At 41.6% G+C, this 13,817-nt stretch overlaps 1 protein-coding gene across 2 annotated transcripts in view; it reads left to right on the forward strand.

Moving 5' to 3' along the window:
• Positions 1 to 13,817, forward strand: part of LOC136948921 (connector enhancer of kinase suppressor of ras 3-like) — a 45,992-nt gene that overhangs the window by 29,830 nt on the left and 2,345 nt on the right. The window contains exons 13-21 of one of the 2 annotated variants that reach the window (XM_067243069.1): positions 1,942 to 2,198; positions 4,579 to 4,616; positions 7,050 to 7,092; positions 11,122 to 11,175; positions 11,710 to 11,749; positions 12,546 to 12,715; positions 13,046 to 13,119; positions 13,497 to 13,568; positions 13,664 to 13,728. In XM_067243069.1, coding sequence (XP_067099170.1) covers positions 1,942 to 2,198; positions 4,579 to 4,616; positions 7,050 to 7,092; positions 11,122 to 11,175; positions 11,710 to 11,749; positions 12,546 to 12,715; positions 13,046 to 13,119; positions 13,497 to 13,568; positions 13,664 to 13,728 — 813 coding nt within the window. Of the gene's footprint in view, positions 1 to 1,941; positions 3,407 to 4,578; positions 4,617 to 7,049; positions 7,093 to 11,121; positions 11,176 to 11,709; positions 11,750 to 12,545; positions 12,716 to 13,045; positions 13,120 to 13,496; positions 13,569 to 13,663; positions 13,729 to 13,817 lie in introns of those variants that run through there. The other variant, XM_067243070.1, reaches the window with a different exon arrangement.

A 13,817-nucleotide genomic window follows, 5' to 3' on the forward strand; every position in this document is an offset into this window, starting at 1 on the left:
AGGTGTAGGTCCATGGGCGTAGATTTAGGGGGGGACGCTAGGTACTAGTCCCCACCAATATTTTAAGATGACAAAATTGTCCCCACCAATATTTTAGCGAACTCCTTTGTGCTGTAATTTGGATCGATTCCCAAAAAATATTTTGCACAATATATTTGCAAAACTCATTTGTATTATTGTTCGTCGCCCAGAAAAGTGAAAAATACATTTTCAAGTTATCCAATGCGCCCTCAAGCCTGCGAGACAAGATGATGTAATTTAATTGGCTGAAGTGGCAGTCAGAAACACTTGGTGAATCTTGACTTGCAGAAAGAGAGCTGTCAGCAGTGTGACACTGTAAACTACTAAATACGCCAGGAAATAATAAAGCCTCATATTAGTATTTCGTTTGGTCTCAGCATTGATATTTTTGACCCTTTTGTGCTTTGTAGATAGGAAAATGTCACCCAAAAAGAAAAGATGTATCAGAAGTTTTTTCACCACCCAGAGAGTAAGTAGCTATCAAGGTCGTTGTTAGTTAGCTAGTAGGAAAACTACCCACACAGTGCAAACCTGCTAGCTTACATCGCCACCCATTCTACAATGGAAACATGTTTTGAAAGTTGTTAGTGTAGCATGTCACTTTTGCTTGTATTAAATCTATCCCTAGCGTCTGCAGTCTTTCGACCAGTGTGTTAGCAGCAGCTGGCCTTGTTGAAGCCAGAAGGATAAAGCTAACCTACCCACATAATGGGGCCGTGCTAGTTTAGCCTAGTACCAGCAGGCTAGCAACTTAAGTGATATCAACTGGTAATAAGTAGGCCTATATAATCCCTTGGCTAGTAATATGGCTATCCCTGTAATCTCGACCAATGTCAGCAGTCAACTAAGCATGGTTAGTGTCTGTATTAAATTGATGAATTACTGTGCAGGAAAAACAGCACTCTGAAGCTACAGATGTAGAGCAGGTTAGTGATGAGGTTGGGGGGGGGGGGGGGGGGGGGGGGGGTTCAGTGTCCCTACCAAAGCTGAGACCAAACCTACGCCCTTGTGTAGGTCACGTGCAGTATTACAATTTAACCACCAGAAATGTCATTGCATAGAATCAGATGATCCAATGCATACATTTAGCAAGAGACCAGAAACATTTGCCGAAACATAGGATCTGCTCGGTATGTTGCCTTGAGACTGTCAAATCTGATAACGTCACTGCTTTTCCTCACCTGGTTCATAGCTACTGTAAAAAAAATGTCTCTAGTCTTACACGTTGGTCTCCTTGGTCTGCTCAGAGGCAGAGCTAGCTATGCACAGAGTTCTCAAACAATGTGTTTCTTCTGGTGGTCCAGTAACTCTGCAGTGAGATGTGGAAGAATTCTTTAATTGGCCCAGATGCCTATGCAGACCTCTGTCTCTCCATGGTCAACCTAACCAATAGAGAAAATGTGTCTTCCTTTATGCTTTATAGCCATTCTTTAGTGAATCCTGGAGGTCATTCTAGGTTAGGAACATGTAAGCTACCTGTATGTTTGATGTTTCTTTGATGTCTAACATCTACTGTATAATGGAACAATAATTGATGTATTCGTCATTTATCAGACACTTTTATCCAGAGAAACTTGCAGATGGGGATTAGAACCTGCAACCTCTTGATTCTCAGTCAAAACAAAGCCAAAGTCTTCAGCTTAGTTAACTCTTATCAACTAAGTAGCAACATTTCAAACAGCTTAAGATATGAGTATAACATATAAAATGTAACTAAGTGGAATATGAAAAGTAACTAACTCAAGGAAGAACATAAATATATTTACATAAAAGTGAGAAATAAGCCATGTTTAAAGTAAGGAACAGTAGTAAGTAGTGCAGATAGATGGTGCAAATGTTGCCCACTTGTCCAGGCACATTGTAACTCTGGTACAGATAATGTTGACTAGCTCCCTGAGTGTGTGTGTGTGTGCTCTGCAGGTGAAGACCTCCTGTACAGATACCTGAGCAACGAGCGAATCCCAACCATCGCCGAGGAGGTATCGTCAGCAGCGCACCCCTACAGGCCAGCCGGGGAACGACAGCTGGTCAGGGGTGTGGACCACATCCGGGGCAGCCTCTACCTGGCCAACGCAGACCTGCACAACAGCGCCACCATCCCCTACCAGGACCCCCCCGGCAAAAAGACCCCAGTAGCCTCCGCTACCAAACGCCCGCCAGCCGAGCCCTCGCTACTGGTCAGTTGGATCACGCGGCTTAAGCTATTGACTCACTGATGATGCGCTTCCTGCCCTTGGGCTTCCTGTATCCTGTCTCATGTCTCCCTCCGTGCCTATTTTTACTGTTGGCTGTTTTGCAGTGGGCTCACACTTCTCTCTCACACCTCTCCCCCCCCCACCCACCTACCTACCTACCTGTTGTTACAACTACCACACCTCCTCAACCAAACCTGCTTCATTAGAACTCACCGTGTTACATTGACCCTTAACGTTGCCCTCAGTCTCCCTAAGGTGCCAATCCCACCTCAAACCTGCCCCGTCAATCAGGAATGTTTCACAGAAACTAAGGAAGGACTTTTCAGTTTGTAGGGAGCTTTTGTTATGTGTGTTTTGGAGGTAGTTTTACCAAAAGGAATTGTATTTTTATGAACAGACAGGAGGAATGATTAAGGTTTAGGGCCGGAAGGCCTTGTACGGTTTATTTAGTACATTTTTTTATACCTTCGTGTCACTGTTGAGGTTCTCTCTGCTCCTTGTTTTTTGATTTTCACTAGCCAGTGTTTTTTTTTTCCTTTTTTAGATATATATAATATTGCTCTGTTTCAAGTGCTGTGCTACATTTGCTTCAAATAGATTATCATGAAAGAGGAAAAAAACACCTTAAGTTTTATTCAACCATTATTTGATTGTAGCTGTTGATTTCTTATGTAACGCCCTTTGTACTAGTCAGTTGAATGCACACTGCCAAAGGTTGCCTCTTGAACTATGCATTATACTATTGTGGACTGTCACTGGGACAGGTTGATGCTGCACTGCCAGGTATAGAAGGGAGGTGACATGGTTTGTCCCCAATACTTTGGGTACACAGCAAATCTATGCACTCTGCTTTCCCTGCTTCTTTCTACTGCCTCGTTTGTCAAGCTTGCAGACAGGCTGCTCTGTGATCAGAACACGCGCACACAGAGCAGTTTGACACTAATTAGCCCTTTGAACCATGGATGTGTCAGAGCTCTCTTTAGAGTTACTGGCTAGGTCGCTTCTCCGTTAGCTACATGGTTAGCGTAGGATGCTATATTTAGCATCTGTCTGGTGTTACAGCTAAGAGTTAGACTGACAGTATTATACAAAAACACATGTCAAGAGAAATGTCAATAGAAATACAGTTGTACCTTTATATGCCTTTTGTAATTTGAATAGTATTTTATTAAAGGTACAGTTGAATCCAGTGCTTGTTTGTAATGTCTTTATTTTTCCTTTAATATTATAGTCTTACATATGTTTTAGGGTTTGCATTCCTGTGAATGTGGGGTATTTAATAGATTTACAAATTATAGTAATCTCAACCAGACAGGCAGCACATTGGTGTAAAAATGTATTATATCTGAATTACTCCAGTTTCCAGGCAGTTGGTGAATATGCTTTGCCCTTTCAGAGTGAACTTGACTTTAGTTTTTGAAGTGTATGGTGAAACTGGATAGCTCAGCTCAGGTTACCTTTTCTCTGTCTGCAGGTAAATCTACTGTCACCCTAACTAGACTTCTCACTGAACTTTCAGTGAAAGCAACTGTATGGTTTAGATAATTATGCGGTAGCGATATCCTTTTGCTTGACATACAATCCTGTCTTTTAATTCTTTTGGGGGATTTAAAGATATTTGTTGGAAAAGATTATTGAAAGACTATTAGACGTTCAAGACATTTTGAGAAGACAAAAGTAATTTTTCCACATGAAAATGAAGAGCCACAACTCGTCAATCTGGCTCACTTTATCCCTCCAATGCTCTTTTTCTCTGTGTTCATGCATGAATTGACTGGGGCCTCTTCTCTAATCTCCCTTCCCTCCCTTCCTCTCCTCAACCCTGCCCTAGCCTACCCTGCTATAGTTGCCTGTGGTCTGTACTTATCTGCATGTGCTCACTCACTGCGGTCCTAAACTAAACACAACCTGTGCTCTGCTTTACCCTTCCCCCACGCTTGTCGGTTCCCTATAACGCCACAGGTCTTGCATGCTGAAATGTAAAGAAAGACGTTCTGTGCTGAATGATTTGCTTTCATTTGACTGAATGATGTTGAATGTGTCGAGTGATATTTACTGCTTTTAACTTTTTCCTAAAGCTTTGGGGAATGGCAATTTAGCCATGTCTAAATGAGAAGATACTGTTTTTTGAAGCGTTCAGGTTAATATTAAACATCATCGGATCACTCTAAACATGATAGTTACCTTGTCCCATTATGGTATGCACTGCATATTGCTAGTGTTAAAACATAATTAAAAACTAAAATTGGATGATTTGAGCCATATAGACAATGGTTAGCCATATAGTATAGACATCTGTGTTGGATAAAGGATATACTGGATTGAGGATATGTTAACCCATCACGCTCTGTGTCCATCTCAGGTGTCTAACTGGCGCTCCAGCAGTGACATCATTAACAGGTGGGTATGGCCAAATACGGCTATATGATGTCACACTGCATTTGCATAGTTTCATACATTCAGCAGATGTACAAATGGTGTATACACAGAAAGTACAGCAAAAGATCCATGATCACAAGTGTATCGTTCTTACAGTATTACACTTGTAAAACCAACAGGAAACAACACTAGTCATACCACTAACAACCCACACTAAGTGAAATGTCTGGAGAGTGTGAGGTTTGAGAGGTCGTAAACAAACAGTCAGTTCTGGTCATATCTGAGGGATCAGATGGGTTGTAGGAAGATCATATTTACAATGAATGGTGAAGCTCTCCCCCATACCCATCCAACCCCCCTCAGATCTACATTGGTGTATGGCGCTAATTGAAAGGACATGCCCGTGGCTCTAACACCTTATTAAAGACAGCTGTGAGGCAGGAATCTCTTTAAAGGTGGTTAGTAAGGTGGGTGGCCTGCAGACCTGGGTCAATTACACAGATCAATTACCTGAAAGTATTTGAGAGTAATTAAGGTGTGTTAGATCTCCCACAGATGGCACTCAACAAGTTTGATCTATGGGTTTAAGTGAGATGTTTCAAGAACACTGAAGGATCTGGCTGTTCAAACAGTTCTGGGCAGAGGTCTGCTGGCCTGGTCTTTATTACCAGGGAAAGTATGCAGTCAGAAATGATCCTCTTTGTCACAGTGTCAAATGCAAGATAACAAACAGACAGGTGACTTGGAAGCATCATGCTAAACCATACACCTGACATCTAATAGCATGCCATCCACAAGCATAGCATTCTTCAAATGAATGAATGAATGAATAGAAATAACAAACCCAACCTTACTTTTGCATTGGGTCGAATTTAAGTGTCACTAACCCAGTCATAAACCCTGTACTTTAATCACTCTCACCAAAACTGGTTAAAACAACATTAAAGCAATGTCGGTCTTCAAATCATGATGCCCCTCTTCCCTCATAAATCTCTATAAATAGGACCAACCCATCCCCCTCCTCGCCATTGTGGTGGTGATGTCAGAGGAAACGGCGATCGCCCCCATCCTTCCGGTGGGGTCTTTGCTTTCTTACCAACCCGGGGGGGGGTGGGGGGGTGAGTCCCCTCATTAACGCGTTGATTGATGACTAAACGCCACCCCCATCCATCTATTTTAAGACCCCCCCCCTCTACTCCTGTCGCTATCTCTGCCTATTTGTCACACTCTTGAACAAGAATGACATCTGCTGTACGGGCAAAAGCCTCTGACTGCTACAAACAAAACCTGAATGCAAGCACTTAAAATTACATTGATTCACAACAGCAAGATTTAGATGTATCATATCAATTCAGCTTCTTCGCATTTTATCATCTAAAAACGGTTAAAGGTAGGTAAGATTGTTGAAAAAAAAAGAAAAGTTTCCCTTATAAACATATTAGGTAAGCTAATGAGGCCCTCTGAGAGTTGTTTGGAACTGAGCTGTCTGTGTTGCTAATGTCAATTTCTAATTTTGGAGCGGCCCACTACTTTCCAGCCAAATATGTTCCTGCAATCCTGTTCCAGCAATTCTCTTTTGGCGAGGCGGCCCTTCCTCCCTGGCTTATTTGGTGAAACCACTCTCAATCAAACATGAGCTAGAGGAAAGAGAAGTTCAGACAAGAATTAGGGGTGCTGTTTCTCATATTTGAATTGATTTTTTAATGTTGCAGCTTTAAGAGGTTAATAAGTGCCTCATGAGAAATATTACATTTACATTTTAGTCATTTTAATGGGTAGACACAGGACTGCCATAAATGTAACCATCCTATCTCCTCTGATAACATAAAGCAACATTTAAAGGGTTCAGTGAACTGCATGGATGTATTGACGAGGAATGTAGAATTTAAGGAATCAGTCAGAAGGGGAAAAACAAACTCCAGATGACTTTGTACTCTGAAATTGCAGGGTGAGGCCAGACGTTTTCTGACGTAAATCTAATGTATTTCGAGTCAGGCAGGCTTTGCTGTGAAGCTCAGCACCACAGCATTGTGGCTGTTTGCCCAATCATCAGTGTCTCGACAGAGCACAGGAAGAATGTCTGTCCTCCAAAAGTATCCACAACGTTGGTTTTGTTTGAGCCAAATTACAAAGTGGACTAAAATGAAACATAGATAATATAATGAGAGCCTGTGTGTAAGTTCAGGATGCACTAAATATGTGTCTGGGAAGTTTTGCTTTACCTCATTTACCTCAAAACCTCAGTGGTTATTCCCTTTGTAATGCAGGGGGTCAATAAAGGGGGTTACAAGCAACATTGTTGTGACTTGTAAAGGGTTTTATCTGTGGACAGTGAATATTATCACACTAACACAATTACAATTACAATTTAGACGCCTTGGTGACCCTGCCATTGGTTTATTTTTGAGCAAGTGTCATTTGTCTGGGATCTAATTGGTTCGTCTCTTTCTCCAGATACAGCCAACCACACATCCGTTCCTGGTCCTTCTCCCAAGCGGTAAGAACCTCTCTCCATGATCCTGTCCTTATACTGTGGGGGCGGATTGTGAGATCATAAGGAACAGTAAAGATGTCACACTTTTTCGGTTCTCTGTGGCAACCATTGTGCTTCTCTCTCAGCATATTGTGGGAAAACAAATTTGTGCATCACATTCTTTATTATCTGATTGGACAAATGTGTTGTTGTTTAAGAACAACTGGTTATATACTCAAGGGAAGACTGGATTACTTTAGTGGTTGGGTCCCTCCCTTTAACTCTAGGCTCTGGTGCATGGTCATAAACGCACAGGAAACAAGAAAGATATCTATATTGCTATGCAAGAAATGTGTGTGGCCTTGAACTCTACACCTCTGTCAACCATGACAATCCCTTTATTTCTTTTTCCTATACACTACACACACTTATCCATCTCTCTCACACACACATCTTATACTGTTTTTCTCTCACACACGGACACACACACGTCATCCTCTGCAACTCTTTAAAAGTCAATCATATCAGTTATTAGGTACAATAAAGCAGATAATCTAAAGTATATTGGCAATAGAGACATATTGGTCTGTCTAAACCTCTTTGGAATGTGCAGTCGTGGAAACCGTTTCAGTACTTATTGGGCAAGACGTGGGGATTGAATTAGCTGGCCCTAACCAACAACATGCAGTGAGACATGAGATCCCTTCCCCACCACCACCCCAATATCCCAGCGTGCCATGAATTAATGTCCGCCCCTCAGTCACACATGGCGGTCATAGCACCTCCACCGAGGTCAGATAAATGACCACATAGTCAATAGTGACAAGGGAACAAATCACTGGTATACTGGATGATGGTATGAAGAACTTATTACTGTGCCAAACGAGACAACCTTGACCCCAACCCTCTGTACCAAACCTGATCAGATGGAGGGTGGGTTTCAGAAAGATGAATGCCGTTCTGTTTTTGTTTTGTGTCAGCGTATATTCATTGGGTTTTATATGTGTCTGTGAGTGTGTCTGTGTTGGTATTCATGTGTGTACTTACAGCCAGTTGCACATGATTAACATATCTCTCAAATTACTGTATCTCAACTTGTCCACGATGACCTCAACAGGGGTTGTGGCACTGCTGAACATAGGTAATTACCACAAACAGGCTTCCTACAGCGGGCATGGAGGAGAAGAGACCATGCCAGTCTCCCTGCAGTCCCATAGCACTGGGCAGCAGAGAACCTGATACCATCTCCCCCTGGCCCCGCTCCCCCTTGCCTAGTGTGAGATGGACACAAAGAATAGCTTCTCTGTGTCTACCAGTGAGAGCCTCCTTGCTCCAGAGCAAGACCCAGGGGGAATATTAGCTAAGTGCCGTGACAATTCCCAGCATGGAACGTGATGGGAGACTTAGCCTACAATTGTGTGACCAATCCACATTCTCATGAAGACTACGGGGCTCCCACATGAGCTGTGGTGAGATTACCTCATTTCCCCTGAGAGAAGTCTGCATGTACCTAAAACACAGTCTGTTAAATCTTTTGTAATGTGACATGCAGAGTCTTTTGTTTTAGAAAGAATGAGGAGACCAGAAACAGCATTGAGTGTGAAGCTTTTGATTCCTTCGATATATCCATGTGAAAAGGCAATGCCCTGTTTTATTGTTTTTGGTGTGGACAATAGGTTTACTTGATATGCATATGAGAGAGAGGGAATGGGGTAAGAATAGGAGATGGAAACAAACCAGAAATGGAGAGAATGAGAAAGTCAGGAAAGAAGGACAGGGAAAGTATATCGCTATGGGATTCATGTGATATGAAAAGCCCGGTGAGAAGCCTTCCTTCCCAGCTCCAAGATTCAGGAATGTGCCTGGTTACCACAAACTGTCCCAGCACAGGGAGAGCCTGCCACATCCGATTCACGATGCAGATAGCTGCTGCCCTGCTTACACACACAACCTGCAGCCCCAGAGCACTCATGCACAGACTGTGTTATGGCTAGAACTACAGCTCCCCACAGTAGAAGCGGACGGGTGTTGATAGCCATGCCGCAGGCTCCGATTTCTCAAATTTCCTCTCAGAAAGCCATAAGTGGGCCTACAGGACTCTCACACTGATGTGAACATAATTTCTTCTTTCGTCTATTTCGTCTATCCTGAAGCACCTCCGTAACAATATATTTTGTAAACTATATCACTGTATTAATGGGTTTAGCAGATTGGAATATTTTCCTGGTAATGGAAATGTTATTGAAATTGTTTGCACAGATGATTGGTCGAAGTTGCCACGGTGAGAGAAATAACTCACAAACTTAATTAGATTTTAACGTGTGGAACGTTCAGATTGGCTGAAGTAGGTTTTAGGCGGTGCGAGAGTGACATCTTGTGGCCAGTACAATTTGCCACAAAAAAAATCGTTATCATTATTTGAGAAATTGTGATTACATACTGTATGATACATGCTCCGTAACAGAAACTGATACAAAGTGTCGCTCCAATGCCACTGCCTGAGTCACTCCCCACGGAAGTTCTTGTTTATGGTGCTGCAGCCAAACGTCATGTTTACTAAAGTTTTGGCTAACCTTCGCCAATGCATTTCCGTCAAAATCGGCGTTTTCAGAACTTGGTTGCAGGTATGTTTACTCTCATAACAAAGCAAAGTTGGCCTAGTTAACAAATCTATGTAAATCGAACAAACATGTAATTTGGGAACTTATTTTGAGGCTAGTGGTAAATATTTTGGAGTCAGAATTAGGCTAAATCACTTTCAGAATCCATCTACAAACATTTAAGGTCAATAACCTAAATCACGGTTGCTTCTATTTGCTTCATTGCCAGTCTGGCATTGCAATGTTGAAGCATGGACTGTGCTAGGCTATCTGATAAGTAGTAGCCTATTCCCCTCTCAATTGTCTTCAAGGCAATCTAGGTGCTTTTTCATTCACACTAAATATAGTTTCCTGAACCCCACTTAATTGATCGCATTCTTTATTCATAGTGTTTCTTTCACATGTGCAACCCAGTAGCTGAAACAGTAGCGACCGCCATGGGGCCAGTGTCATCAGTGCTTCCGTTAACAATACACGTGTTGAGGAATAATGAGAGACATGGGTGGAGGCGAGATAATACTTCAAGCCAGTGGTTGCGTTTAGGCTGGGAAGCAGTGAGACGTTTGTGGTTATAACTGAAATCAAGAGATTGGAAGTGGGCGACATTGTTTACTTTGGTTTGTTTGAGACACATCCCGATCGTGTAGATTACAGCATTACTGCAGTTGGGATTTTTGGTGTGGTGTCCCCTGATGCTACTTTGGGTCTTAACTTTTTAACCATCGGAGGAATCGTAATTGTATGGAGACTGACTCTCCCTTCATTGATACCCATAGATGAAGGACTGCGGCAGAGCACATCATGACCATGTTACTGGCCATGTATTAGTGGATGTTAGCCACTCACTCTCTAGAAGCTCAGATATGAGTCATAATATTAAAATCCCCAGAAAAGTATGGGCACAACATAAATTCATTGATTGGGTTATGCTATTGGTCAAGACCAGGTTAAAGGTGAAAATATCTGCTCAAATCAAGAATTGAAAACTTAAGGTACTAGACCCATAGACCTGTGGGTGGATTCCTGGTTAGGAATGTCATATGAGTTCATGTTCAACATTTCCTATTTTCGCTCACTCAACTGATCTTTGAGGAACAGTGACAGTTTGGGTTAGCCTTCACTGGGAAATTATTACAGAATTATTTCTATTGTCACATTTGTAGTTTTGTTTGATAGATTCTCTGAAGGATTATATCAACAATGTTTTAAAATTGAGTTGAATTGAATGTCAAGGGAAGTTTCCATTTGTAGATTACATGTGGCTGGCCCCATAAGGGGAAAAATACACAGGCAGATACATTTCCATTTCTATTTATGACATCACATCCTGCCAGTGTGTTGAAAGCACCAACTTAAAGGTTTATACCAACACAGATACACATGCTACAATGTGCAGAATTGGTTTAGATACTGTGAGTTCAAGGAATAAGCTGAAATAGCTCTCTTTCAACAGGCTTCCTTCCCCATATCTCTGGCTCCCTCTATGGCTACTGATGACTACAATCCCGTAAGTAACATTTGAATGCAGGAAAACAATTAAAGGTTTTTGACAGAAGTTTTCCTTTTGCTGTCTATTGTGCTCTTGATTTATAAGTTGTTTTAGTTCTGGAATATGCTGAGCTGGTGCCTGCCTCTGCTATGATGTTTGGCTACTGCCAATTGACATAAATGAAGCAGGCTGACTAAGGTGACGGTTGTTTGTAGACTCACAATCAGTGTGTGGACATACATTTGTCTGTGCTCATACATATTTTGTGAGAGACAGAGAAAGAGAGAAGGGAGGGGGTGCACACAAGCGAAAGAGGATGCTGTCAACGAGAGAGATAGAGGCAGAGAGAGCTGAAAGAGAAGCATTTGACACTTGTTGTGAGAAACAGGATGTTCCAGTCAGACTTTGTTGAAAACTGCACTGAGGTTAGTAGAGAGAAGGACTCTATCAGGCTGTACTTTCTCCAATGTCTTGTCATAAACAAGCCAATCCTGATAGCATCTGCTAACTGCTAGTCCTCTGACCACCTGCTTTATCCTCCTACTATTCAAGGTTTCCCTGAGACAGAAGTCCAGAAGAAAAGCCAGAGGAGGTAAGTTGTCACCTCAGTCCTTATTATCCGCTGCTGTGCTGTCTGTGGGGGCCTGTGGCTGTGCCCCCGACTGTAATTTGCCCTTATGTGGGCGTGTATTAAGTCACATTGAAATGAGAGTGCATGGAGCCTTGTGTTGAAGATGCATTTAGTCAACAGAAAGCAAGCGTCTGGTATACTGGTTGTGGTTAATTTGGTGCTGATCAGGCTTGTGTTTTATTTTGTGAATATTGACACATTTCTTGGAAGACTTGGGGTATATTTCAATGTTGTCAATTTACACAGGTAGGTGGAATTTAGCTTGAAGAGCTTCTGTATTCGCTGTGTTTGGTAGCATAGTCATATGTGTCAGTAGCTGTGTAGGCACTGTCAAAATGAGTAAAGATGATGTGTCTGCTGTGCGGTTTGATGTGAGCATGGTTATTTACAATGTAGAGTTATCAAAAGTGGATTCATAAATTCATTTACGCTATACTTACTTCATTGGGTGTTGTATTTGTTACTATGCAGCCTCTTCTCATGATGAGCAACTTATGATAAACTAAAAAATGATTAAGTTAGTGTGTGCTGGATCAGGTTTGGAATGAAAACAACCTACATGGTATGGTAGCTCTCCAGGAACAGGGTTGTGCAGCACTGTACTGTATATGTGCTTTAAGGACCATTTCAACTGATAAGTCTAGCCAACATTTGTGAACTATAGTAAACTGTATTAGAACTGATGTTTGAAAAGATACAAAGCTGATATTGTATCTTGTGCATATAATGTTTAAATGTATCAAATGTATATGTGCAGGCAATGTGACAATGAGCAGGAGAAGGATCTCGGTCAAAGAGCTGGGCCAGCCCGACCACCAGGGTTGGCTCTACAGAAAGAAGGAGGGCAAAGGCTTTCTAGGCTTGAAATGGAAGAAGTACTGGTTTGTCCTAAAGAAGACATCTCTGTACTGGTACTCCAGCCAGCTGGTGAGTACCTCTGCTAGGCTAAATGCTAGCCTAGCTCATGATCAGTCACAGGCCCTTATTGCTTCAGTTGTCAGTTCCACTGCTATCTTCAGCGCTGCTGGAAAGGAATCAGGCTGACATGTGGTCATTTCCTGCAACTAGATGTGTCAATGTTTTCTTCCTGAGTTACTGAAACGGATGCCTACGGATTACTGTCATAGATACACAAATATAGCCAGGGTTTTGTGTGAAAATGTATTTGAAGGCATTTGAATACAACCTTAACATTTCAAGTAAATACATATATTTCAGTCATATGAATGTTTCGAAAATGTGCTTTTTGTTTTTCAGGCAGAGAAAGCAGAAGGATACATCAACCTCACAGACTTCATGATAGACAGAGCTATGGAGTGCAAAAAGAAATAGTACGACTGAACTCTCATATCTGTCCTATTTTTCTGTCATTTGCTATTTTGTTTGTAGTCAATGATACATAAGATTACAGGAGATTGAAAAATCTTGTTTTATAACCACAAACTGAAACCGTGGTAGTACCTCAAACAATTACAGGAAGTAGTTTCACTGTCAAATATCACCTATTCACTGTCTTACAGAAAAAGACTGTTCAATGGTTAAACACAACAATCTACAAAATATAAACTTGAAGATGTAAATGTTTTCAAGTTGGAATGATCTCCTCTCTTACAGTCAAAGTGTAAATTAATATTACACAGTAATCTTAGCATTGATCTTGGAACTTTTAATACAATTCTGTCTAATTCTAACCCCTGTATATTTCCAGTGCCATCAAAGCCTGTCACCCACAAGTCATGATGTTTTACTTTGCTGCAGAGAGCAATGAGGACATGAATATGTAAGTCACATGACAACAATGAATTGCTGAGTTGTTTGTGTAAACAAAGCCTTAGAAGTACAGTAGAGTGGATTATTTTTTTATTTTTTTTGCAGTTGGTTGAATAAGCTTGGACTTGCTTCAATTCAGTATGAGTCAACAGAGAGCAACACTGCTGCTGGTAAGGCCTCCGCTTTGTGTAGACATCAGTCAGAACACTGGTTTTATTAGCTATGGGCCATTCTGTTGATTTTGACAGTTTCATTGACT

Source organism: Osmerus mordax, chromosome 9 (genome assembly GCF_038355195.1).
Source record: "Osmerus mordax isolate fOsmMor3 chromosome 9, fOsmMor3.pri, whole genome shotgun sequence".
NCBI lineage: Eukaryota > Metazoa > Chordata > Actinopteri > Osmeriformes > Osmeridae > Osmerus > Osmerus mordax.